This window comes from Mizuhopecten yessoensis, unplaced genomic scaffold (assembly GCF_002113885.1).
Source record: "Mizuhopecten yessoensis strain PY_sf001 unplaced genomic scaffold, ASM211388v2 scaffold9651, whole genome shotgun sequence".
Classification (NCBI taxonomy): domain Eukaryota; kingdom Metazoa; phylum Mollusca; class Bivalvia; order Pectinida; family Pectinidae; genus Mizuhopecten; species Mizuhopecten yessoensis.
In genome coordinates, this window is record NW_018408154.1 from 782,299 (window position 1) to 807,473 (window position 25,175).

General features: G+C 37.2%; 1 protein-coding gene across 2 annotated transcripts; it reads right to left on the reverse strand.

Annotated features, from left to right (window-relative positions):
- Positions 1–1,309: 1,309 nt before the first annotated feature.
- Positions 1,310–22,843, reverse strand: LOC110458594 (eukaryotic translation initiation factor 4H-like). Of its 2 annotated transcripts, none has more exons than XM_021510365.1 (8): positions 22,736–22,843; positions 20,181–20,340; positions 19,798–19,846; positions 19,493–19,557; positions 14,187–14,298; positions 11,855–12,073; positions 7,748–7,960; positions 1,310–5,310 (listed from the first exon to the last, which is right to left on the reverse strand). In XM_021510365.1, the coding sequence occupies exons 1-7, from the start codon at positions 22,807–22,809 to the stop codon at positions 7,785–7,787; spliced, it is 855 nt and encodes a 284-aa protein (XP_021366040.1). In that variant the 5' UTR covers positions 22,810–22,843; the 3' UTR covers positions 1,310–5,310; positions 7,748–7,784. The 2 variants fall into 2 exon arrangements, with proteins under 2 accessions (XP_021366040.1, XP_021366038.1); XM_021510363.1 differs by having other exon boundaries at positions 7,738–7,960.
- Positions 22,844–25,175: the final 2,332 nt, after the last annotated feature.

The following is a 25,175-nucleotide window of genomic DNA, read 5'->3' on the forward strand; positions in this document are numbered from 1 at the left end:
CGTAGTAAGTAGCTGTTGCAGCTTAATGTTGTAATGGCGGAGAACCTATCTGTTGCAGCTAAATGTTGTAATGGGGGAGTACGTATCTGTTGCAGCTAAATGTTGGGATGGCGGAGTACGTATCTTTTGCAGCTAAATGTTGTAATGGGGGAGTACGTATCTGTTGCAGCTAAATGTTCTAATGGCGGAGTACGTATCTGTTGCAGCTTAATGGTGTAATGGCAGAGTACGTATCTGTTGCAGCTTAATGGTGTAATGGCAGAGTACGTATCTGTTGCAGCTTAATGTTGTTATGGCGGGGGACGTATCTGTTGCAGCTTAATGTTGTTATGGCGGGGGACGTATCTGTTGCAGCTTAATGTTGTAATGGCGGAGTACGTATCTGTTGCAGCTTAATGTTGTAATGGCAGAGTACGTATCTGTTGCAGCTTAATGTTGTAATGCCAGTGTACGTATCTGTTGTAAATCTATAACGTTGGAAGGGTTTCATAGTCAACTTTATCTCTCTGCTAAATCTTTCGGAAAAGTTTCAACATGATTTTCATTTTTAGACTTTCAATACAAATTGACGAAATGTCCACAAGGTGCAGTAAATGTTTTTTTACATCGACTAATATTTTCTAAAGGGAGTTTTTTCACTACACATTTCTAGTGATTTTATATCAACCAGACAGCCAGCCATTGCGTCTTCGTCTGTCAATTCAGAATAAGTGTCCCACACTGTTATTATTTACTCAGCAAGCCAATGAAGATCTGCAGCCAATATCACGAGCTGACCATTGCAGACAACACGGCATGTATCGGTACTAAGCGAGACTGACGACAAACAGCACTGCCCTCTCCTCCACAAACGTTTTAATAATGTATATTTTTTAATAGTTACACAAACATTACAAACAGAAAAGTTCGTATAAAAGCATTTTTTAGAAAGAGTGACAAAGGTGGTTTTTTTAGTTTTTTTTTTATGAAAATATCGTTCAATGAAATGTAAAAGTGGCCACTTGCAAACATTTATTACCATACTAGTAAACCAATTAAAATGTTTCCATAGCAATGCATGGCATAACTGTCACCTGCAGAAATAATATTCAAATTGTTATGTTATCAACATAACAGTTTGAATATTATTTCCACAGGTACGTGGCAAAATGTATTTCATGCTACTTTAGTCATTGTAGTTTGCCTGAATTCTTTAAATTTAGGATAAATAAATTATAAAGTAAGCCATTATATGCAGCCAAACAAAGGAAGATTAAAATTTCTGTTTGTATTTCTGTGACTGTTCATAAACAAATACAAAACACATAACAACTGCAAAAGAGTTTATAGTTTATAGCAAGCCCTCTGGTTCTTTTCCTCAATCTTGTTCACTGCAAGTGTCCAAAATGCAATTAAAGGGAGACAACTTAAAGTTTGACATGTAAGCATGTACATTCAGACTGGAGACACAAATGGCCATGAGACACAACAGACACAGATATATTACATTTACATATTTATTTTCCTCTCAATTGTACAGCTTTTCCATCCAAAGCCCACGACTTGTCAAATAACCTTATACCATGAACATCAAGTCAGTTGTCAGGAATACAAATATCGTCCAATGCATCAAATTTGCTGAAAAACATTCAAAAAATATTACATTTAAAAGCATTTTCAGCTAGAGTGAAAGTGTTCTTCATTGTACATTTGAACACATCAATACATTGAGACTGGCCTGTAGTAATACACTTACTTGTGCTATACAATCTACTGAAGGAAGGCTTCTTCCAGCTGCTCAATGAGATTGCCCATTTCAATTAAATAAGCTGGAAACGTCACACTCGGTTAAATCATGTACACAATACACAACCAAGCATGGTTTCCCACCAATGTGAACAGTTTACAGCCACAATCTGTATCATAGCAAAATCATGGGATAAATACAGAAAATACTAGGACCAACTTTTTAACAAATAATTCCTTTCTGAAAATTCATAATAAAGTCACAAATTGATGTTGATCTTGTTTTTAGGTCTACATTGTGTAAGCTAAAAATAATTGAAGAGAAAGGTTTCCAGTACGTGATGAAAATATAATTTTACAAGAAGAAAAATGAGTTTAAGGAATAATAAATCAAACCAGATATATATCATGAATCAAGACACCACACAGACACCACATACATAAAATTGTTATTATCAGACCAAAGGTTTCGACACTGAGGCAGTCCTATGTCGCTACATATCATTAACTACTTAAAGTTCCACCCTTCACAGGGGTAGGCCTGGCAACGAGTGCATCATTTGTCAAAATTATTTTTTCGTTACATTTTGATTTATTAATCCTTTTGATGACAACACCACAACAAAACAGCATTGCAGATTTAATTATTATATTCAGCAGTCAAAACAGACAAATATTTTGATTCTGTATCACAATTAAGGAGTCTTGCATCTAATTTCCCCATGGTAGAAAACAGTTTCGTCAAAGTGTTCTATAATGAGGGAATCATTTATTGTAAATTATTTTCGATGGTTTCAATTTAAGCCGAGGTGAATTTATTGTTATTTGAACTTCTTTTAGCAAAATTTTGACACCACCAAAATGAGCACCTGTATTACAGCAGCTGTATTTTCTCCAACTTCTGTATTCATCAAAATCATTTACAATGAATTAGATAAAAAGATTATTTACTAAGCTACCAAGGAATTTCTTAGGAGGGTCATTCAGCTGAATCAAGTTGGGCTAGATCAAGCTGATGATGAAGTAAGTGGGTCTGGTCTAGAAAGTCTAGCAATCCAAATCTCTCTAAAAACTTTGAAGATTTTTTGTTACTTTACAATAGTACTTCCACAATGTAATAAATGAAAAAAGTGAAGTTATACTTCTCTCCTATCTTTACTTATGCAAGGCACATACCGATGTGGAATCTCAGGTGTAAGATTCAAGGTCAAAACCTCGACTTCCTTCATTCTGACCTCCAATTCTTCACCATTAGGTATCATTTCTATATATGAATACTGTGGAATCACCAATTTCCATGGGGTTTTTAAATTCATTGATTTCATAGATAATCTTCAACCACGAAGTAATTACAAGATTGATAAAAAGCAATTCTGCGTTTGAGTGGATACTCTTAATCAACAAATTCATGTACCCAATAAATGAAGGGTGTTCTATCAGGCCACGAAATTTGGGCCCCAGGAAAATTTCAGATTTCACAGTTTATCAAATACCACATCACTTTGTCAACAATCAGATATAGTAAATCGTGTGTCAAGCATAAAACAGTATTGTGCTAACCATTTCTAGAAACATATTCAAATCCGTCAACAGAAAGTTCAACACAATGAAACACTTTTTTCATTGCAGTGTTCATTTGTAAGATCTTAAAACATTTTCAGATCATTATGCAGTTTTACTCCAGGGGAAAAATATAAAACCCACCATTTCTCGTTCCAATAACCTGGTCTACTAGTAGGCTCACAAAGTATACAATCTGGATATGTTTATCTGAAAAATTAGCTTAATTTTTATTTTACTGTAACAAACAAAATCAACATTTTGCTAAATTTTAATACAATTTCCAATAGTTTTTTTTTACAGTAATGAAAGAATAACAAGACATATATCAAGTATACAAGACCTTATGGATGTGTATTATAAGGTCACACAGTTTTACAAATTAAATAGTTTGAACTATTCAACAAAAGTTTGATATTATTTTAAATAGAGTGATTGCTGTGAACACTAGCACTTCAAACTTACAGTGTCTGAATCTGATCGATTTTCTTCCTTCACCAGAAACATTCCTCGAATACCTTCAGATTGCACAAAGGCAACTTTTCATTCAAATTACCTACAGCATATAGTAAATGCAGTCACTACAGGTGCCCCACTTGTGTTGGAGTTGAGACTCGGGATACAAAATTGCTAGTGACTACAAGGAATGGGTCAATGGCTGGCAGTCTCTGCTGAGAAATAATAAGACTTATACCACACAAACAAGCACACATCAATTACAAGCAACAAATAGCAATCAAACACATGATTAATGCCTGCTTCATGTCTTGAGAACTTTCGATCACTTTCTGAAAAATGGACATAAAATCACCATGTCCACATCTGCCAGACTGATTCTAAATCATGAAGGTGTTCAAACAATCCTGGAGAAAGTGACTAAAACTAACATGGTGAGTCACACACCCTTCTAGATCTGCTTTAACCCTTTCACCACTGTAGACCATAAGGGACTCATCAATATCAATGCATGGTGGAGTCTGCTTAAGTTATATAGGGGTGAAAGGCTTATATTATACAAATTCTGAAGGTATAATTCTTCAGAAGCACTGATACATAAACATGTATTGTGGCAAAGCATGCTACTCTAGTTGTCTAACCTTTTCACCACTGTAGCCCATTATAGACTCATCCAGATGAATGTATGGAAGAGTCTACTCAAGTTACCAAGGGGTGAAAGGGCTAAGCTACTTGTACAAATGAGATTTTACAATTAATAACTTAATTTCTTTGTTTGTGGCAAATGAAATATCTAAATTACACTTCAGTGCCAATAAGACAGAAATACTAATGCAAAATATTCTGTATGCCCAAACAAATGTAAGATTTGAAGTAAGACCTGACTCGGGTACAAACATGTAGTCACTCCATACCAATGGTACACAAACCGGTATATTGAGGTGGGAGAACCTAATCCAAGATGAGGTATGATAGGTGAACTACAAACAAGCATAAAATGGTAGGTCTGTAAACAATTGTACATAAACTCAGCTGTCGTAAAACATTGGTGTTTAACCTCTTCATGTTTACAGCACTGCATCAAAATTAGTCTTAGGTTCACAAAAAATAAATATTTGTAAATTCTTTTTAAAAAGAAGCATAACACTTAACATTTCATATTGACATGATATACCTGCTTAGTTTTTAAAACTAATTTCAAAAAATAAAACCATGATTTTTTAACATTTTTAATTTGTTGCAAATTAATCAAATTAAGAATCAAATTTTGGCATCTGATTTGTAATACTCAATCGAAGGAACTGTTGTCAGTGGTATACCTATTTCATGTTCAGATAACAGAACAGTTTAAAATGCCATGGACATAAACATTTGCAAATGGCATTCATATGTACAGAGGTTTCTACAGCATTTCAATCAATAATGTCTTTACACATAAATGTGTGATGATGTCAATTTCAAAACAAGAGTCAGTCACATGACCCACAGACGACCAATAAAAAACAGAGTGGCCTTGTCTATGGTTAGCACTTACATGAGACAAGGAAACTTTCCCTTTTATGACAGCAACTGAAAAAAACAGGAAAATGCATCAGACAAATAGGATTACCAAGGGCTCACGAAAGTCATCGACATATATTGGCCCAATCTTATATATAAAGTATTCAGATCTAACCTGGTACCTATATTTATAAGAAACAACTCACATACACATATATTGATTGACTCAATCTTATATATAGACTAACTGGCTCCAACTCAACTTATATTTATAAGCAATTGCTCACCTCCTATTCATCAAGACTAACTTGAGTAACTAATCTACACACATATATATTTTGGTCGATGTAAAGTTAAAACTGAAAGTCACTAACCAATAGCTCTTGCTCTCATTCAAGAATTAGACAACGGGACATTACTGCCACCGCCAAGATTTGGAGAGAAATCCCAAAATCCCAACCATTTTTAAAAGTTACTGATGATGTGTACTAAGTTCCATCAAATGAATGTTATAATAAAACATCCGTTCTGTTCAGACAGACTTCTCTCTACAGTCAGACGTCCTGATTCCAGTATACCCCATACCTATCATAAAATGAATGATATAATAAAACATCAGTTCTGTTCAGACAGACTTCTCTCTACAGTCAGACGTCATATGATACCTATCATAAAATGAATGTTATAATAAAACATCCGTTCTGTTCACACAGACTTCTCTCTAGTCAGACGTCCTGATTCCAGTATACCCCATACCTATCATAAAATGAATGTTATAATAAAACATCCGTTCTGTTCAGACAGACGTCTCTCTACAGTCAGACGTCCTGATTCCAGTATACCCCATACCTATCATAAAATGAATGTTATAATAAAACATCCGTTCTGGTCAGACAGACTTCTCTCTACAGTCAGACGTCCTGATTCCAGTATACCCCATACCTGATTTCATTGTTGAAAGTAAAACAATATTCATATTAGCGGTATCTTGCCTAAAAATGTATTTAATAGCAAATTTTTCAAGCATTGACAAAAGTATGAACAAGGAGAAACTTGCATACACGTAACCACAGCAATGGTTGTAATTATTATTAAACAATATTTCATCGACATTTATTGGTGTCGACTCACACATGTTATTAGCTAAAACTCGCCTAAACATACATTATTTGGCTCAAACTCACCTACCCAAAAAATCATAAGCTCAAACTCATATATATACAGATATTAATCGGCTCAAACTCACCTATTCAGGCTTTTACTGGCTAAAACTGTCCTAAATATTCCTTAATTGGCTAAAACTCACCTACACACACATTAAAGGGACAATTTAGTGAAGTAAGTTTTTTTATAACCTTGCCACAAAAAAAATCATGATCATATATATAGTTTGATACTCCTTATGAACAATAATTCATGTCGAGAAATCGATAAGAGACAATGTTTCCTTGGCGTTTTTTATCAGTAAAGGAGAAATCCTTAAATGTACAGCCTAATGTTTTAGTGGCCGCTGTCGGTAAATTTCTAGCTAACAAAAATGTCTTTCCAGTCGAGGAGAGATGTTAACTCGGTTTATTCACCTAGCTATATAGCCTCTCTAGAATACAAGTACATGCATTTATTCATCTTCAAACAGCATCTCAAACGTCGTTATAAATGAGTGATCTAGTTTCCATTTAAATCATTGATATCATACGTTCTGCAGTTTGACATTCTCCCTGCGGCGCCCTCTCAGTGCGTAATTGAATCTGATCGTTTCTATTCAAATCCAAATATGAACAGAATTATATGATTAGAGGCATATATTATGATACTTATAATTTTTACTTGAGAAGTATTGTGTAAAATCAAGAATGTGTTGTGTGAACTCAGACTCATAACTGACACTGTGTTGTTGGTCGAAAGCTTAGTGCTGAACATGTTTACTTCTCATTGAAAGGCCCGGATATTGCGCTATTTCGGTCATAGCTATTTTCATCACCGGCTTTCCCAAAGGATGAAACAGACCACACTGGAAGTTGACTTCAGGTCTTGTCATTATCAACTACGTAAAGTTTCGTTAGGAGATATATATTTTCAGTATCTACTCAATTTTTAGGTTGTCATTTGACTAAATAGCCCCTTTTAATTGGCTAAAACTCACCTAAACAGTACATGCATTATTTTGCACAAACTTTCAGACACAAAATTCATAAGCCAAAACCCATCTATACATATATGTATTGACTCAAACTTACCTATAGACTTTTACAAGCTAAAACTCACCTACACATTCATTAATTTGCTTAAACTAACCTACACACACATTAATTGGCTAAAACTCACCTATACATACATAAATTTGCTCAAACTTTACGACCGAAATTCATAAGCTCAAAATTATCTACACACTAATTGATTCTAGGTCAACTTCACATAGTTTAATACTAGCACTATCTCACCTATATAGTAATAAGTTCAAACTCACATACACAATATTTATAATCTCTAACTCACCTTTACATACATTTATTAGCTCTATGTACATGTGTTAGCCTTCCTTTCTACATGTTGCTGTTTTCACTAGTGGTTCGCGATCGATTTTCATCAGGAGCACTTTCTTCTCTGGCCTTGCCTGTGCCGAAAATGCTTGAGTTGCGTGACACAACTGCTGCACCTGCTATTGGCGCCTTAACAGTTCGTGGGGCCAGTTTTAGTCTGGGCCTGGCTGCTGCCGATTCTGAAAAATAAAACAGATGGTATTATATAATCAGTCAACTTGATGATTTTCTTTTTAATTGCTTACATGGAAAGACCATAAATGTTTAAATATACTAACAACACATAAAAATGTTAATAGTTTCCTAGGACCGACATGCATGGGTGTCTATAGGTTTGGCATATAATACAGTGGCTGGGTGTTGGTCATATCTACATATCTGTGTGTTATATAATACAGAGGCTGGGAGTTGGTCATATCTACAGATCTGTGTGTTATATAATAAAGAGGCTGGGTGTTGGTCTTATCTACAGATATGTGTGTTATATAATACAGAGGCTGGGGGTTGGGCATATCTACAGATCTGGGTTTTATATAATACAGAGGCTGGGTGTTGGTCTTATCTGCAGATATGTGTGTTATATAATACAGAGGCTGGGTATTGGTCTTATCTACATATCTGTGCGTTATATAATACAGAGGCTGGGTGTTGGTCCTGTCTACATATCTGTGTGTTATATAATACAGAGGCTGGGTGGTGGTTCTATCTACAGATCTGTGTGTTATATAATACAGAGGCTGGGTGTTGGTTCTATCTACAGATCTGTGTGTTATATAATACAGAGGCTGGGGGTTGGTCATATCTACATATCTGTGTGTTATATAATAAAGAGGCTGGGTGTTGGTCTTATCTACAGATATGTGTGTTATGTAATACAGAGGCTGGGTGTTGGTCCTATCTACATATCTGTGTGTTATATAATACAGAGGCTTGGGGTTGGTCCTGACCACAGATCTATTTGTTATATAATACAAAGGCTGGGTGTTGGTCCTATCTACAGATCTGTGTGTTATATAATACAGAGGCTGGGAGTTGGTTATATCTACAGATCTGTGTGTTATATAATACAGAGGCTGGGGGTTGGTCCTGTCTACAGATCTATGTTATTTATATATATATATAATACAGAGACTGGGTGTTGGTCTTATCTACATATCTGTGTGTTATATAATACAGAGGCTGGGGGTTGGTTCTATCTACAGATCTGTGTGTTATATAATACAGAGGCTTGGTGTTGGTTCTATCTACAGATCTGTGTGTTATATAATACAGAGGCTGTGTGTTGTTCCTGTCTACAGATCTATGTTATTTATATATATATATAATACAGAGACTGGGTGTTGGTCTTATCTACATATCTGTGTGTTATATAATACAGAGGCTTGGGGTTGGTCCTGACCACAGATCTATTTGTTATATTATACAGAGGCTGGGTGTTGGTCTTATCTACATAAAATATACTAACAACACATAAAAATGTTAATAGTTTCCTAGGACCGACATGCATGGGTGTCTATAGGTTTGGCATATAATCCCGTGGCTGGGTGTTGGTCATATCTACAGATCTGTGTTTTATATAATACAGAGGCTGGGTGTTGGTCTTATCTACAGATCTGTGTGTTATATAATACAGAGGCTGGGAGTTGGTCATATCTACAGATCTGTGTGTTATATAATACAGAGGCTGGGTGTTGGTCCTGTCTACATATCTGTGTGTTATATAATACAGAGGCTGGGTGTTGGTTCTATCTACAGATCTGTGTGTTATATAATACAGAGGCTGGGTGTTGGTCCTGTCTACAGATCTATGTTATTTATATATATATATAATACAGAGACTGGGTGTTGGTCTTATCTACATATCTGTGTGTTATATAATACAGAGGCTTGGTGTTGGTTCTATCTACAGATCTGTGTGTTATATAATACAGAGGCTGGGGGTTGGTCCTATCTACAGATCTGTGTGTTATATAATACAGAGGATGGGTGTTGGTGCTATCTATAGATCTATGTGTTATTTAATACAGAGGCTGGGTATTGGTCCTGTCTACAGATCTGTGTGTTATATAATACAGAGGCTGGGGGTTGGTCATATCTACAGATCTGTGTGCTATATAATACATTATATAATACAGAGGCGGGGGGTTGGTCCTGACCACAGATCTATTTATTATATAATACAGAGGCGGGGTGTTGGTCCTGTCTACATATCTGTGTGTTATGTAATACATAGGCTGGGTGTTGGTCCTGGCCACAGATCTATTTGTTATATTATACAGAGGCTGGGTGTTATTCTTGTCTACATGTCTGTGTGCTATATAATACATTATATAATACAGAGGCGGGGTGTTGGTCCTGTCTACATATCTGTGTGTTGTATAATACAGAGGCTTGGTGTTGGTCCTGACCCCAGATCTATTTGTTATATAATACAGAGTCTGGGTATTGGTCCTGTCTACAGATCTGTGTGTTATCTAATACAGAGGCTGGGGATTGGTCCTGTCTACAGATCTGTGTGTTATCTAATACAGAGGCTGGGGGTTGATCCTATCGACAGATATGTTTGTTATGTAATACAGAGGCTTGGTGTTGGTCCTGACCACAGATCTATTTATTATATAATACAGAGGCTTGGGGTTGGTCCTGACCACAGATCTATTTGTTATATTATACAGAGGCTGGGTGTTATTCTTGTCTACATGTCTGTGTGCTATATAATACATTATATAATACAGAGGCGGGGGGTTGGTCCTGACCACAGATCTATTTGTTATATAATACAGAGGCTGGGGGTTGGTCCTATCGACAGATATGTTTGTTATGTAATACAGAGGCTGGGGGTTGGTCCTATCTACAGATATGTGTGTTATGTAATCCAGAGGCTGGGTGTTGGTCCTATCTACAGATATGTGTGATATGTAATACATAGGCTGGGGGTTGGTCCTATCTACAGATCTGTGTGTTATATAATACCGAGGATGGGTGTTGGTGCTATCTATAGATCTATGTGTTATTTAATACAGAGGCTGGGTATTGGTCCTGTCTACAGATCTGTGTGTTATATAATACAGAGGAAGGGTGTTGGTCCTATCTACAGATATGTGTGTTATGTAATACAGAGGCTGGGGGTTGGTCCTATCTACAGATCTGTGTGATATATAATACAGAGGCTGGGGGTTATTCTTGTCTACATGTCTGTGTGCTATATAATACATTATATAATACAGAGGCTGGGTGTTGGTCCTATCTACAGATCAATGTGTTATATAATACAGAGGCTGGGTGTTGGTCTTTTCTACAGATCTGTGTGTTATATAATACAGAGGCTGGGGGTTGGTCTTGTCTACAGATCTGCGTGTTATATAATACAGAGGCTGGGTGTTGGTCATATCTACAGATCTGTGTGTTATATAATACAGAGGCGGGGTGTTGGTCCTGTCTACATATCTGTGTGTTATATAATACAGAGGCTGGGTGTTGGTCATATCTACAGATCTGTGTGTTATATAATACAGAGGCTGGGGGTTGGTCTTGTCTACAGATCTGCGTGTTATATAATACAGAGGCTGGGTGTTGGTCATATCTACAGATCTGTGTGTTATATAATACAGAGGCGGGGTGTTGGTCCTGTCTACATATCTGTGTGTTATATAATACAGAGGCTGGGTGTTGGTCCTGTCTACAGATCTATGTGTTATATAATACAGAGGCTGGGGGTTGGTCCTATCTACAGATATGTGTGTTATGTAATACAGAGGCTGGGTGTTGGTCCTATCTACAGATCTGTGTGATATATAATACAGAGGCTGGGTGTTATTCTTGTCTACATGTCTGTGTGCTATATAATACAGAGGTAATCTAAAATTGCTGCTTTCATTATCATGTATTGTGAAATTGATCATAAATTGAGGTAATGATTTTTAAGCATTTTTGCACAACAAAACTTTTTCGTTTGCAAGTAAAATATAAGTTTGGTTTATAGCAACTACTTTAAAATGCATACATTTCTGAGTTGCCTCCCACTACATCCGAAAAATAAAATCTGGAATAGCTGGAATAACTAGGCCTCTTACCTGGGGAAGCTTCCCTCAACTCAGGATCAGCCTGCCCTCCACTGTTCTGTCTCCTTCTAGGTGGGCCATCGTCAGAGCGATTGTATCCCCCTCGGTCTCCCCTTGGACGGTCGTTATACCGGTCTCCTCCATCACCTTGGTAACCACCACCACCTCCGCGGTAACCACCACGGCCACCTCCTCTATCCCCTCCTCTATCACCATGACCGCGGAAGCCACCTAAAGAAGTAAATTGTCAGTCATCTGTCACCACTGATACACTGAACATGAACACAAACTTCCAGACAAACATGAATAAATGCTTGAAATAAACACTTAAAAATATAAGGGATGTAGGCAAATAATCTGGAGAGCCAAAAACTCAACCAGATATTAGATCAAATCTCTTTTAAGGAAATGAATGATATCTGGACAGTGGTTTTGCTTGAAAATACTCTTGATTGAAGACATTAATATAACAAAGGTACTCATACTAAACTTTCATTATTACTAAACCAATTAAGTAGACTTGATATATCTTGATATACAATTTTCTCTTAATAACAGATCTACATACATAAAATAATCATCCCTCAAAAAATTAGATCCTGTAAGACATTTTGTTTCCTGTTAATTATCAATAGTTTGTTGACAAGGCTCTAACAATAATATAGCGAGCAGAGACTTGCATAGATTCATTCGCAACACCTACTTTTCCTGTGACCCTTCGACCTTGACTGATGATGACCAAATTTAAACAGACGTAGAACTCAATATTATCATACTATGATGTAAATATAAACTTGATTTGTTGTGGGGTTCAGGAGATATCTTGTATATAAGCTTTTTACTACAGACACAGACTCACAGGGACAATTACTGATTACAGTGGAACCCACTTATTATGATATCGGTTATTATGATATATTGCTTATTATGATATTTTCCCCATGTACTGATTTTTTCCTTCTTTAACTACACAAAAATATCTTGTGGTGGGACCCCGCTTATTATATATTTTTCTGCCTTGAATGGATTTTAAAAGGAAAAAACTTGGGTAAGTTGTCTGTGATAAACACCTGGACAATTAAGCAATAGGTCCGGCAAACTGTACATCGCCCTAGGTGATCACCTGTCCACTCCAGGTACATTTTTCACACCTCGCCTCACCCCAGTCAGCAGAAAACAATAGATCGACTAATCGCTTGCTGGTCATATATTTTAGTCTGAACAAAACATGTGGTGCTATTATTTACTATCTGAAATGCACTGTAGGACTGTGTATCAAATTGAAATGATTAAGCCTACCAACATTTTCTGACACAAACTCTTATAAGAAAACAAGCAATATTTACGGTTACCTTGACACGTCATGTGAGAAAATCATGCCGATTTCAATGAAAATATAACTTCAGAAGGAAGACATGTGTTTTTAATAATTTAAAGTTAATTTCCCCCGTGTCTCTGTTGAAAAAGTGTCAAATTCGGGACAGACCGCCCCAACAGCTTGGAGCCTGAAATCGATCCAAAGTTAACGTTATTGTCATAAACAACTGACGAAGGCTGATTATTTACAATTGACACCATTTTCGTTAAATACAATAATTGATTATTGTTTAAAAGGGAATATTTTGTGTTTTTCATTATTATTGTTTCTTTGCAAGTTGATTTCACCGCACGACTTGCGTGGCCTGTGATGGTCACTTTATTGTAATTGACATAGCGCGGCAAAATATTTTTATGCTTATGGGACAAAATGTAACGCAACTTTCATCTTATTGACTGTAACATAACGATGGTTTTAGCGAGGATAATCTTCTCTTGGGAGCAGGTATTGATTGTTACGTCACTTGTTTGTGAGAGTAACGTCATCAATATTTGAGAAAATGACGTAATTTTCTCACACAAACCAATGACGTAACAATCAATACCTGCTCCCAAGAGAAGATAACTCTGCAATACGCAGACGGAATAGTATAAAGATAGTTCTGAGGAATATGCTTTAAGTTATTTGAAAGTGAAAATAGAATTTACATACTGACATTACAATGGTAAAACGAAATCTTCTCGAATTTTTCCACCACGCTGATAGAAATAACAAGGAACAAATTATTTCAATTATTACTTTATCAGTTTGTATTTGTATTTTTCCATGTTTCCATATAAATCTATGTCTGATTAATATAGGGCATCTCTGTCACTTCCGGTTTAGACGACATAAAAACAGTCGAAATCAGATTGATCAGTTATTATGATATATCGGTTATTATGATAGTTTTCTCTAGCAAATAGAATATCATAATAAGCAGGTTGCATTGTACTATATACACCCTTCACTAAGTGATGATATTACCATCCTGTCCGCCTCCTCCGCGGCCTCCCCCTCGGCCACCACGGAACCCTCCACGTCTGTCATTCTGTCGGGACTCAGCCACATCTACTCGTAAATTTTTATCCTCAAATAGCTGTAACAAATTCAAAATCTCTGACACCAATATTTATATATAGCTGTTACATATTAACATAATAAAACAAGAGGCCCAGAGGGCCTGTATCGCTCACCTGGATACCAAAACAATCATGGCAAAATATTCTCTGAATGAGATCAAGGGAATATGCCAGACCCCAAGGCCAATCCTTGTAGCATATCTGTACATGTATTAGATTCTTCATGCCCAGCAATTTTATGTATGGTTATGGGGTGGGGATCTCAACTGTTTCCAAGCTTTGACTCAGAAACTAGGTCCCTAGGGTTGTGGCCAGACCCCAGGATCAATTCTAATATCGTGACTGCATTTGTCTCTTTTTGCCCAGCATTTGTATATATAGTTTTGGGGTGGGGATCTCAACCATTTCAAAGTTATGACCCAGGTGTTAAGTCTGCAAGGGTGGGGCAGATTCCAATATCATGACTGCATTCGTCTTTTTATGCCCAACAATTGTATATATAGTTTTGGGGTGGGGATCTAAACCATTTCAAAGTTATGACCTAGGGGTTAAGTCTCCAAGGGTGGGGCAGTCCCCAAGGCCATCCTGGAAGCATATGTGCAATCATCTCTTTATACTCAGCAATTGTATATACCGTTATAGGGTGGGGCTCTCAACTGTTTCCAAGCTGTGACTAACAAACTAGGTCCCTAGGGGTTCGGTCAGACCCCAGGGTCTATTCTGATATCATGACTGCATTCGTCTTTTTATGCCCAGCATTTATATATATAGTTTTGGGGTGGGGATCTCAACAGTTTTAAAGTTATGGCCCATGACTATTTCTCCAAGGGTGGGGCCAGACCCTATAGCCATCCTGGAAGCAAATGTGCATTCATACTTTATACTCAGCAATTGTAAACCATGGTTATATGGTGGGGATCTCAACCATTTCCAAGTAATACACTTTTTTTGGCCTCAACCCTTAGCCCGGGGGGGTCAGCCCGACCATTTGTATAATTTTGAATCCCTGCCTCCCATGAATGCTTCCGACCAAATATGATTGATATCCATGGCATAGTTCTACAGCAGAAGTCGTTTATAGCAATATAGCCAAATTGCCCCCTTTTTGGCCCCGCCCTCAGCCCAACCATTTGTATGAATCCCCACCACCCTACCTAGGGATGCTTCCAGTCAAATATGGTTGATATCCACCTCTTAGTCCCAGAGAAGAAGTCGCTTATAGCAATATTGCAAAATTGACCCCTTTTTGCCCCGTCCCTCAGCCCCCTGGGGGGTCAGCCCCACCATTTGTAAAATTTTGAATCCCCACCACCTCGGGATGCTTCCAGTCAAATATGGTTGATGTCCACCTCTTAGTTCCAGAGAAGAAGTCGCTTAAAGCAATATAGCCAAATTGACCCCCTTTGGCCCCGCCCCTCAGCCACCTTGGGGGTCAGCCCCACCATTTGTACAATTTTGAATCCCCACCACCTAGGGATGCTTCCAGTCAAATTTAGTTGAATTCCAATCGATGGTTAAGAAGAAGAAGTCGTTTAAAGAAATTGTTGACGGACGACGGACGGACGGATGGACGACGGACGGACGGATGGACGACGGACGTCACGGTATGGCCTAAGCTCAGGTGAGCTATAAACAGTACACCCAACATGTAAACGTTATACACCATCTAGAAAATAAATATTTTTTTTTATATTTATTTTGCCTTGAAGAACATTGTAGAGTTTCCAAAGGAATTGCTCCACTTGGTTTTTATTTTATCCTACATACTACAAACATGTAACAATAAATTTAGCATAGACAACTCGAGACAATAACCTTGTACTGTTCAATGTACCAGTAATACGTACAGAAGACGACGCTGCACGTAACGAACAGGATGAGATTGACATCAGAATGGTTGCCAGAAGTATAGGGATCGGAAACCTGGACTTAGTAACACACTTTCGACTAGGAAAAAAGGTTGAAACAAAAACAGGTCCACTCAAAGTTGTCAAAAGCACAAAAAGTTACTACTTCAGAAGGCTAGTAGTAGTAACATTCCAAGAATCAACTTGCCTTCAAATTAATCTCAAAAACAACGACAAACTGATGATATGTTGTGTCTACCGTAGTCCAAACAGTACTCAAGAAAACAATGACCATCCTAATAGACTCTTGAAAGAAGTAGTTAACAAAAAAACATCACATCTAATAATAGTCAGAGATTTTAACTATCGAGAGATCAACTGGGAAACCATAAACACAACAGTCAACGTCAGCCACCCTGCATCTATTTTTCTGGAAAATATACAGAACCGTTTTTATTCCAATGTGTCAACAAACCGACCAGATTTAGGGAAGAGAATGTACCTTCTTATATTACTCGACATCATTCTTGTTAATGAAGAAAATATGCTAAACAATAGCGACGTAACATATCTCCCTGGAATAAGGAAGAGTGACCACATCACCATGTCTTTTATACTATGTCGAAAGTGAGCCGTCAAATGCACAACAAACTAGAAACTTTCATAAGGGGAGTCACACTGCAATAAAGGAGGATCTTATACAAGCTGATTGGTCTAAATTAGACAACTGTCTCAACATGGAGGAAGCTTGGAACTGTTTTGTTGATAACCTATCAAATATTGTAAAGAAACACGTACCAGAGAAAAAAGCAATTCCGAGGTAACTCTAAGAGACCACTTGACTACAAGACCATTGAATCAATCCACAGGAAACATAAAAAAAATGGAAAAAGACGGCTGAAAACTTGAACAAATTCAAGCAAGCAAGAAACGAGGGAACAGCTAACATCAGGCGATCACCCTATGTACACGAACATAAACTGGCTGATGAGATTAAAACCAATCCAAAGAAATTCTGGAAGTGCGTGAAATCAAAAAGGAAAACAAAATCAACCATTAACAGCTGCTGGCTTGAAAAAACTAATGGAGAACACCAAGAAACTGCGGACACATTGAACAATTACGTTTCCTCAGTTTTTGTTGAAGACGTGACGGGAGAACTCCCAAATATTACCATGAAAACACCAAACACATCACTGAACAGGATTGAAAACAAAAGCCCTGGGCCCCGAGGGTTTACATCCAAAACTGTACGTTGAGGCAGTATCAGAAATTAAGAAACCATTATGACAACTGTTTAAAAAAATCACTCCAAGAAGGAAAATTACCTAAGGCCTGGAAGGAGGCAGATGTATACATAACACCTATCCGTAAAAGAATCTTAAAAACGGAATCTAACAACTATCGTCCAATTAGTCTAACTGCAGTGGCCAGCAAAATTCTACAACGAATCATCATGGAAAATTACTCGCACACATGGAAACAAACAACTTCCTTAAAAACTGCGAACACGGCTTTAGATTGGTTAGGTCATGTACAACCCAACTATAAGAATCTTTGGACTATTGAATGGGAGGGCTAGACAAAGGGGAGACAACTGATGTAGTGTACCTAGATTACAGCAAAGCCTTGACAACGTGTCTCATCCAGGCTACTACACAAACTTTTCAGTTTTGGTGTGGAAGGCGAAACCCTCAACTGGATAGATGATTTTTTGAAGAACCTCGAACAAAGAGTAGTAGTGAACGGTTCAGAGTCAAGTTCAATCAATGCCATGAGGGGGGTCCCACTGGGGAGTGTGTTAGGACCGATACTCTTCCTATATACATCAACAATTTCCCAGATAACATTTCCAGTACTACAAAACTTTTCGCAGATGATTCAAAAATCTATAGAACTATTAACGCAGAGAGGATACAGATCATCTCCAGTCAGACCTTAACTTAATCTGTGATTGGACTGCCACATGGCTCATGAAACTCAACGTGGATAAATGCAAACAATCTCAATATTGGACAGACGAGGGACAATCACATGTACACTATCATGCAGGATGATCAGATCTGTACAGTAGACAGTAAAAAAAGACCTCAGAGTTATTGTAGACAGCAAGGCAAAATTTGAAAATCACATATCAACCTCTGTAGCAAAAGCCAACAGGGACCTAGGTCTCATCTTTAGAACTTTTATATTTATGGACAAAAGTAGGTTTCTAACACTGTACAAATCTCTTGTCCGCCCACACCTTGACTATGCTAGTGTTGTTTGGTCACTATATTTGCTAAAAGACATCAAACTACTGGAAAATATACAAAGGAGGGCAACTTGTTTAATTCCGAGTCTAGCAAACAAACCCTACTCAGAGAGACTGTGCCATCTAGGGTTACCTACTTTAGAGTACAGAAGACATACAAAGGAGGGCAACCTGTTTAATTCCGAGTCTAGCAAACAAACCCTACTCAGAGAGACTGCGCCATCTAGGATGACCTACTCTAGAGTACAGAAGACACCGAGCTGACCTGATCCAAACATACAAGATCCAAGAGGGAACAGAAAATGTTCACTGAAACCCAGGATTCCAGAACAAGAGGGAACAACAAAAAGCTATTTAAAAAGAGAACCAACAGACAAGTAAGCTGTAACAGCTACAGCAACAGGGTTGTTGAGTCCTGGAAAAGTCTGTCAAACCATGTGGTAAATGTCCCTAGTGTGTAAATAGGTAAAAACACAGACTCAATAAGTTCTGGTCGGATCACCCATGTAAGATCCTGTCAGACCATTTAATATTTGATTTCACCTTTTAACTTAAAGATTTCTGGATTTTAATTTCTTTATATCAATATGCAACGGAAGTCAAGTATTAGCATAGGAACATTAAAATGCGCCGCAAGAAGCTACCTGAAGCTTTCCATTGGTGTCGACTACAATATCAACTCATGGTCTCACAATGACCGGGGCTAACCAAATTTCCTTTATCTAGGAGTGTTATTAATGAACTCCACAGGATAGAACTAAACGCTGTCAGAAATTTTGAGAGTTAAAAATGACTAGTATGTATCCTTATTTATTTATTTGCTTTAATTTGCATGAAGCAAACACTGGATAATTTTGTTGTTACTCTTAATGTGACAGCAGTTTAACAAAGAATCTCAGCATTGGCAATAATATGTATACACAGAAATCTTAACATTCCTGCTGTTTCCCCAAATAATTTATTTTGTTAATTCGTGAATCTACAGCATGTAACTTCTGACAGTTTATTTAAACAATGGATTTATAAACAAATTGGCAATGATACAGTATGGCATGTTTATAAAAGCTGTGAAGCATGGAACACAAATCTGAGGCAATCATAGCTACTTACAGCAGAATCGTATGTTAATGCTTCCTTCAGCGACTCAATATCCTCAAACTCCACATAGGCAAATCCTACAATGTAATTGGTACTAAGTTTAACAACAAGAGCCAGGAGCATTACCCAACTTGACTTTTGTTACATATAAATTTAAACAATCTTTAGAAGGAAAATTATTTGTATTGAAGGTTGCAATAGTGTTCATCTTACTTAGTTTTACCATTAATGATAACAGTAATTTTAAACACATTTTTTACTTTAAAGACACAAGCACTGGTTTATAGGAAAAGCTACACAGTAATGCCCATATTTACCTTTAAATGTGTCTGTTTCTTTGTCTCGGACGAGACGCACACTTTTGACCTAAAAAAATGTCAAATGAAATCATTTTAAATTACACTTACATTTGACATCTCAGTCACAAAAATTTGGTTCTGATAAAATGATTCATAACACAACAAAGATTATCCCAGCACAATTGGTATAATTCCAGTTTCATTAAACTGAAGAGCAGGACCAATTACAGCTTTGATTTGAAGAAATAGTGGGGACTGTCTGAGCAAATCAACTAATATTTAAATAACCCAGAATGCACCAAAGAGCTTCCAGATTTCAAAATAAAATCCTTATCTGGGGTACAATGTACCCTATGTACTAAAAACAAAGGGGGAACAGTGCAACAGTATATATTTTATACCTTTAGGTCCTGAAAAATAATTTCAAGATCACCCTGTACAATGCCAAATGGGAGATTTCCTACATAGCATGTGTACGGGGGCTCTGTAGGCAGAGGCTTGCGTCCACGATCACGTCCTCCACCATAACTGTTGCCTCCAGATCGGCCACCACCATAACTCCTACAATACACAATTGTTTTTTATATATCTATCTACAGGGGGTGTCCGATGATTTGCCCCAAAACCGTAACGCCCCAAGCTGTTACACACCAAATTTGATTCATATCGACCCAACCAGTTCGCCCTCAAAAAAGATAAAGCCCCACCTATTTCGCCACAAAAATTCCTCAATTAAATTTGTTTATTTGACAACTTTTAAAGTGAAATATCTACCTTTTGTATAATATTCTTGAAGATAGACATTCAAAAAATAGGATCTGTTGCAATTCGTTTGATGTTTGGGACATATTTTTTGTGTGTGCCGTAACGTTAGATCAATATCGTAACATATCTATAGTATCTATGTTAAGCAGTACTCTTTGTTTATTTTAGATAATATAGATATTGTATCATGTCAGTCATGTAATTGTAAATTTTAGATAACATATATGTACAGAATAATTAGATTTTATACACGCGTGCTGTGGATCGAAACAAACAAAAAACAATGTTATGTGTGTTGCAAGAGAGAGCAAGAATGCGTAATTATATTTGTATATGTATATAGATCTACTTCTTTTTCCACCCAAGTAATTTTTTTTTTTTTCATTAACTAATTCAAAAGAATAGCTATAAAAAATCAATCCATAACGTGTTCTTCCAAGTTACATTCTTCCATGGACTTCAGTGGCGGACCCAGGGGTGTTGCCCTAGTTGCCCTGGCCACGGCAACACCCTTTTTTCTGTGTCCAAAAATAATCTGGACCAAGGTTTTTGAAGATTTTCCTCTATTTCATATGGGATTTCCTTCTACATGTAATACCAACCATCCCTTAAACTATGATTTTTCTATGGCTTCCCTTTGCCAGCAGTCTGAATATCTATATATGCCTAAGGGTGTTGCCCAAACAAGGCGTCCACTACTTATACTCTAGTTGATGCTTATTAATCACCTGATGAAGTGATGCTAAGGAAGGTGCTTCATTGTCTTTGAAATTTTTGAAATTAATATCTTTTAATTGGTATAATAAATCACTCCTGGTGACCTTGTGAACTTGGAAACCACTGGTGAAAAACCTATATACCTAATTCCAACAGATGGTATAGTCCTCTCCCAACTGTCAGGGTGATCACCACACAGTCAAGTTTATGCTGTTTGACGGCCCTTTGCAGTATCACCGTAAATGTAAATGAAAAACTCTAAACAATAGGGGATTAATCCTCTTTGTAGGGGTCTCCAGTGGTCAAGGCTCACCGGACGGACTCTATCTAATCTTATTGTTATAATGTCACGGTGTGGTGATCACCCTGTCAGCCGTGGCGAACATATTGGATTTCTGATTGACCCGAAAAACAACAACATTTTGTCAGGACCATGAGTCGATCATTCGTACTAAGTTTCAGTTCCATCGGCCTAGCAGAACTTGACTTTAAGTTTGAAATAGTTTTTAAAAATGTCAGCCGTGGCGGCCATAATGTATTTCTGATCGACCCGAAAAATAACACTTGGTCAGGGAGATGTCAGTAACCTTCCCATGAAATATTAATGAAATCCCTTTGCCAGTATTTCAGCTTAAGTTAAAAAATGTAAAATGTTAACGGACGACGGACAGCAATAGGTCACTTGAGCTAAAGCGCAGGTGACCTAAAAACCACCACATAAAAACATTAAAACAAATATTATGTAAAAATATTTTGTGAACCGCTTTTAGACGACCCATGAACAAGGATGTGATAAAGCGGTATATAAGAAACTCAAATTATTATTATTATGAAGAAAAATGTACCAATTTGAGTGTTGATGTTATGCGTTCCTAATCATTATTTTTTGAAGTTAAACTGGCAATAACTACAGTAACTTCACAAGATAGCTAATCAGATATCGTTCAGTATAGGTTCGTAGTGATTGGGGTGATAAAGAGTTTTTGGGCAATAAAGCTTGAAGGGCGAAACAGATTTTGGGGCGATATGGTTGTCATATTTGGGGCAAAATGAAATGAAAATTGAAGCATTGTGAAAAAAAGTTTGGCCGAAATGGTCCGTGACGTAACGGTTTTGGGTTTTAGTGATTTTTTTAGTTTGACACACAACTGGAGATTATCTTCCTAAAAGCGACCCAGCGTTGTATCGGTGTTGCCGACAAGAGACACATTCGAGTTGCATTTGAGCTGTCGATGTTGACCAATTGGGCTCTTTGACGCTTTACAATAAACAAACATCGCCGAATTATCCTGGTGACGTCTGCACATAAAAAAAACACCGTACGTGCATTCGAGAGCATGCCATGTGATAAACATCTGCTAACAAACATGGGGTCCGTAAAAATTAGTTTGAATGCATCAAGGGTTTATTACGGCCGATCGATTGCAACTTTTTTATGTTCAAACATTAATTAGCCATAACAAAAACTGTCAACCTTTGATTATAGTCATTATCATATCCTCGTTTTCCACCATAGTTTGAATAATCGCCTCCAAAGGAATCAGCCATGTTGCATGTCGGAAAATAAGACGGAAGTACTGATTTTGACATGCGCAGATTGATTAAACGATATCACCCAATGGTACTTCAACGTCATACTTTATTTTGTGTGCATGAAAACCAGTGGGGCCCGTCAATAAATCACAAGAATTAAAAGCTTATTTCGTAAAGAGCTATGGCGGAAAACTGACCGTATTGCCCTAAGTCGGCATTTTTGAAAACGGAATATTTACAGTGACGGGGTTTCCCAGACTTAAAGAATACTTACAATACTTTCCCATCCGAGGACCAACTTTAAAACTTTTTGATTCCGTGATGTAATATGCAAAATCAAATCGTATGTCGTAAATGTGGTCCTCCTTTGGGAAAGTGCTCAAAATATTGAAAAACTGGGTTGATCAAGTTTTCAAAACTGCGACAGATGTTCCATTTTATTGATATTTTTTAAAAACATACCTATTGATTTATCCATGCATACGCGTGTACAGTACAGCTACGCTTTGTAAAGTTGAGACATAATTTTAAATGATATTTATGAATTGCTTTATTCATTATCTAAACACAAACAAACGATGCCGAAATACAAAATATATGGGATTGTTTCGTTAGAATAAAAAAAGGCAGAGAAAAAAATGAAGTGTTATTATCGCAAAGATATTACCGAACATGCGGGGAAATTCATCGTCGAGGACAGTCTCATTTGTTTAAAATTGCAGGAAGACTGCAGCACAAAGTAAGAAGCGCAATACACGTGTAAGACATGCTACTCGAAAACTATATATATGTAATTTTACCATTCCAAGGTAAAGCCGGGAAGAACAAAATCAAGGTGTGTTTTTTTTAAGAAAACATGTAACGGCATGACGTAGGCAGTAGTAATGATAATCAAATCCTTTCAAACTTGGTAGTACAGTAATGACTGTATGATCTTGTGTTTTAAACAGCATAATGCGAAATACGCATTTTGTTGAGTCTTTATCGTGAAACGCCTTAGATTCGTCTGTTTACAATAATCTATTTTACGGGATTATGGGCGGATTGGTCGAGTGGTTAACACTCCGGCCTTCTAAGCAGGCGACCGGGGTTCGAACCCCGAAGTCGTCATACGCATGGAATATTCAGAGAAAATGTTTTTCTCCTGCCCACACAACTCCAACAACCCATGTGGAGTATAAAATGGTCTGGGGTGGATGTAGCGGTATCTGTGCTGTGGCATTCAAGTGCTGTGGCATTCAAGTGAGGTGGCACTATAAATGATACCGTTGGAAGTACGGTCCCACTTCAAACAGAACACAATACATCTCCAGCACATACGCAGGCATTCACACATAGGGATATATTAGCCAGGTGGTATAGGACTAGTAGTTAGCGCCTGATAAGGCAGCTCCTGCTAATTGTATGCACTGTAAAGCGCTTTAGAGTGGCTTATGCAAGCTAGATAGAGCGCTATATCAAATCAGGTATATTTCTTTTATTTATTTATTTATACCTGAGAACGCGTCATAACAGTGCACGGTTGGAAGCGCGCACACTGGGGAAATAGGCATAGCAACCCGATAGCTCTTTAATTTTTATAAATCAGACAAAAACTGGAACCTGTTCAGGAAACAAAATTAAAAAGACAGGCCATCAAATTATATTTTGATGAACGGTGTGGTGGGGGAACAAGTCGAATGACTTTTGGCCCACTATTCGTCCTATATCGAGTAAAGGTGGAATGACAGATGAAATGTACAATTACAGGAAAACGACAACCTAGTTACATATCCACCAGATGTTTATAATGTTTTTAAAGGGTTTTTTCGTAAATGTTACCACCGATATAGGTGTTAATACAAAAATTGTCCTGAAGGAGCAGATCACCTTAGTGTTTTAGCAATAAGAGAAAACATTGATCTGCCCGAATGCAATTTGAGCTTTAAAGAGATAAGTGAAGAAAAAGTACTATACAATATATAAAGAAAACCGGCCCAAAAATGGCTACAGGCAGGCGCGTAGCTACCATGTAATCCAATAAGCCCGGGCTTGCACATGATTTTGACAAGTATAGGTTTTCATCACGTTTTTTTCTTCTTGCTGATACTATAAAGTGGAGTTTAAGTTTTGAATATTTAGTATACATATGTAATTCCTCAGATATGATACATTGTTAATAGTTAGTGGGGCAACCTCGCTTCTCGAAATGACCAACAAATAACAGGAGCAAGTATAAGGAACCAGTTACAAATCACAAACAGAAGACGAGACTGAGTAAAGGTGACAGTGGGGGTAACCTCGCTTCCCAATTAACTCGGATCAGATTATGAGAAAGACAAACCCAATTGCATGTTCACTAATGCAGAAGTATCAAATGCATTTATCAAGATTAGGTAAAA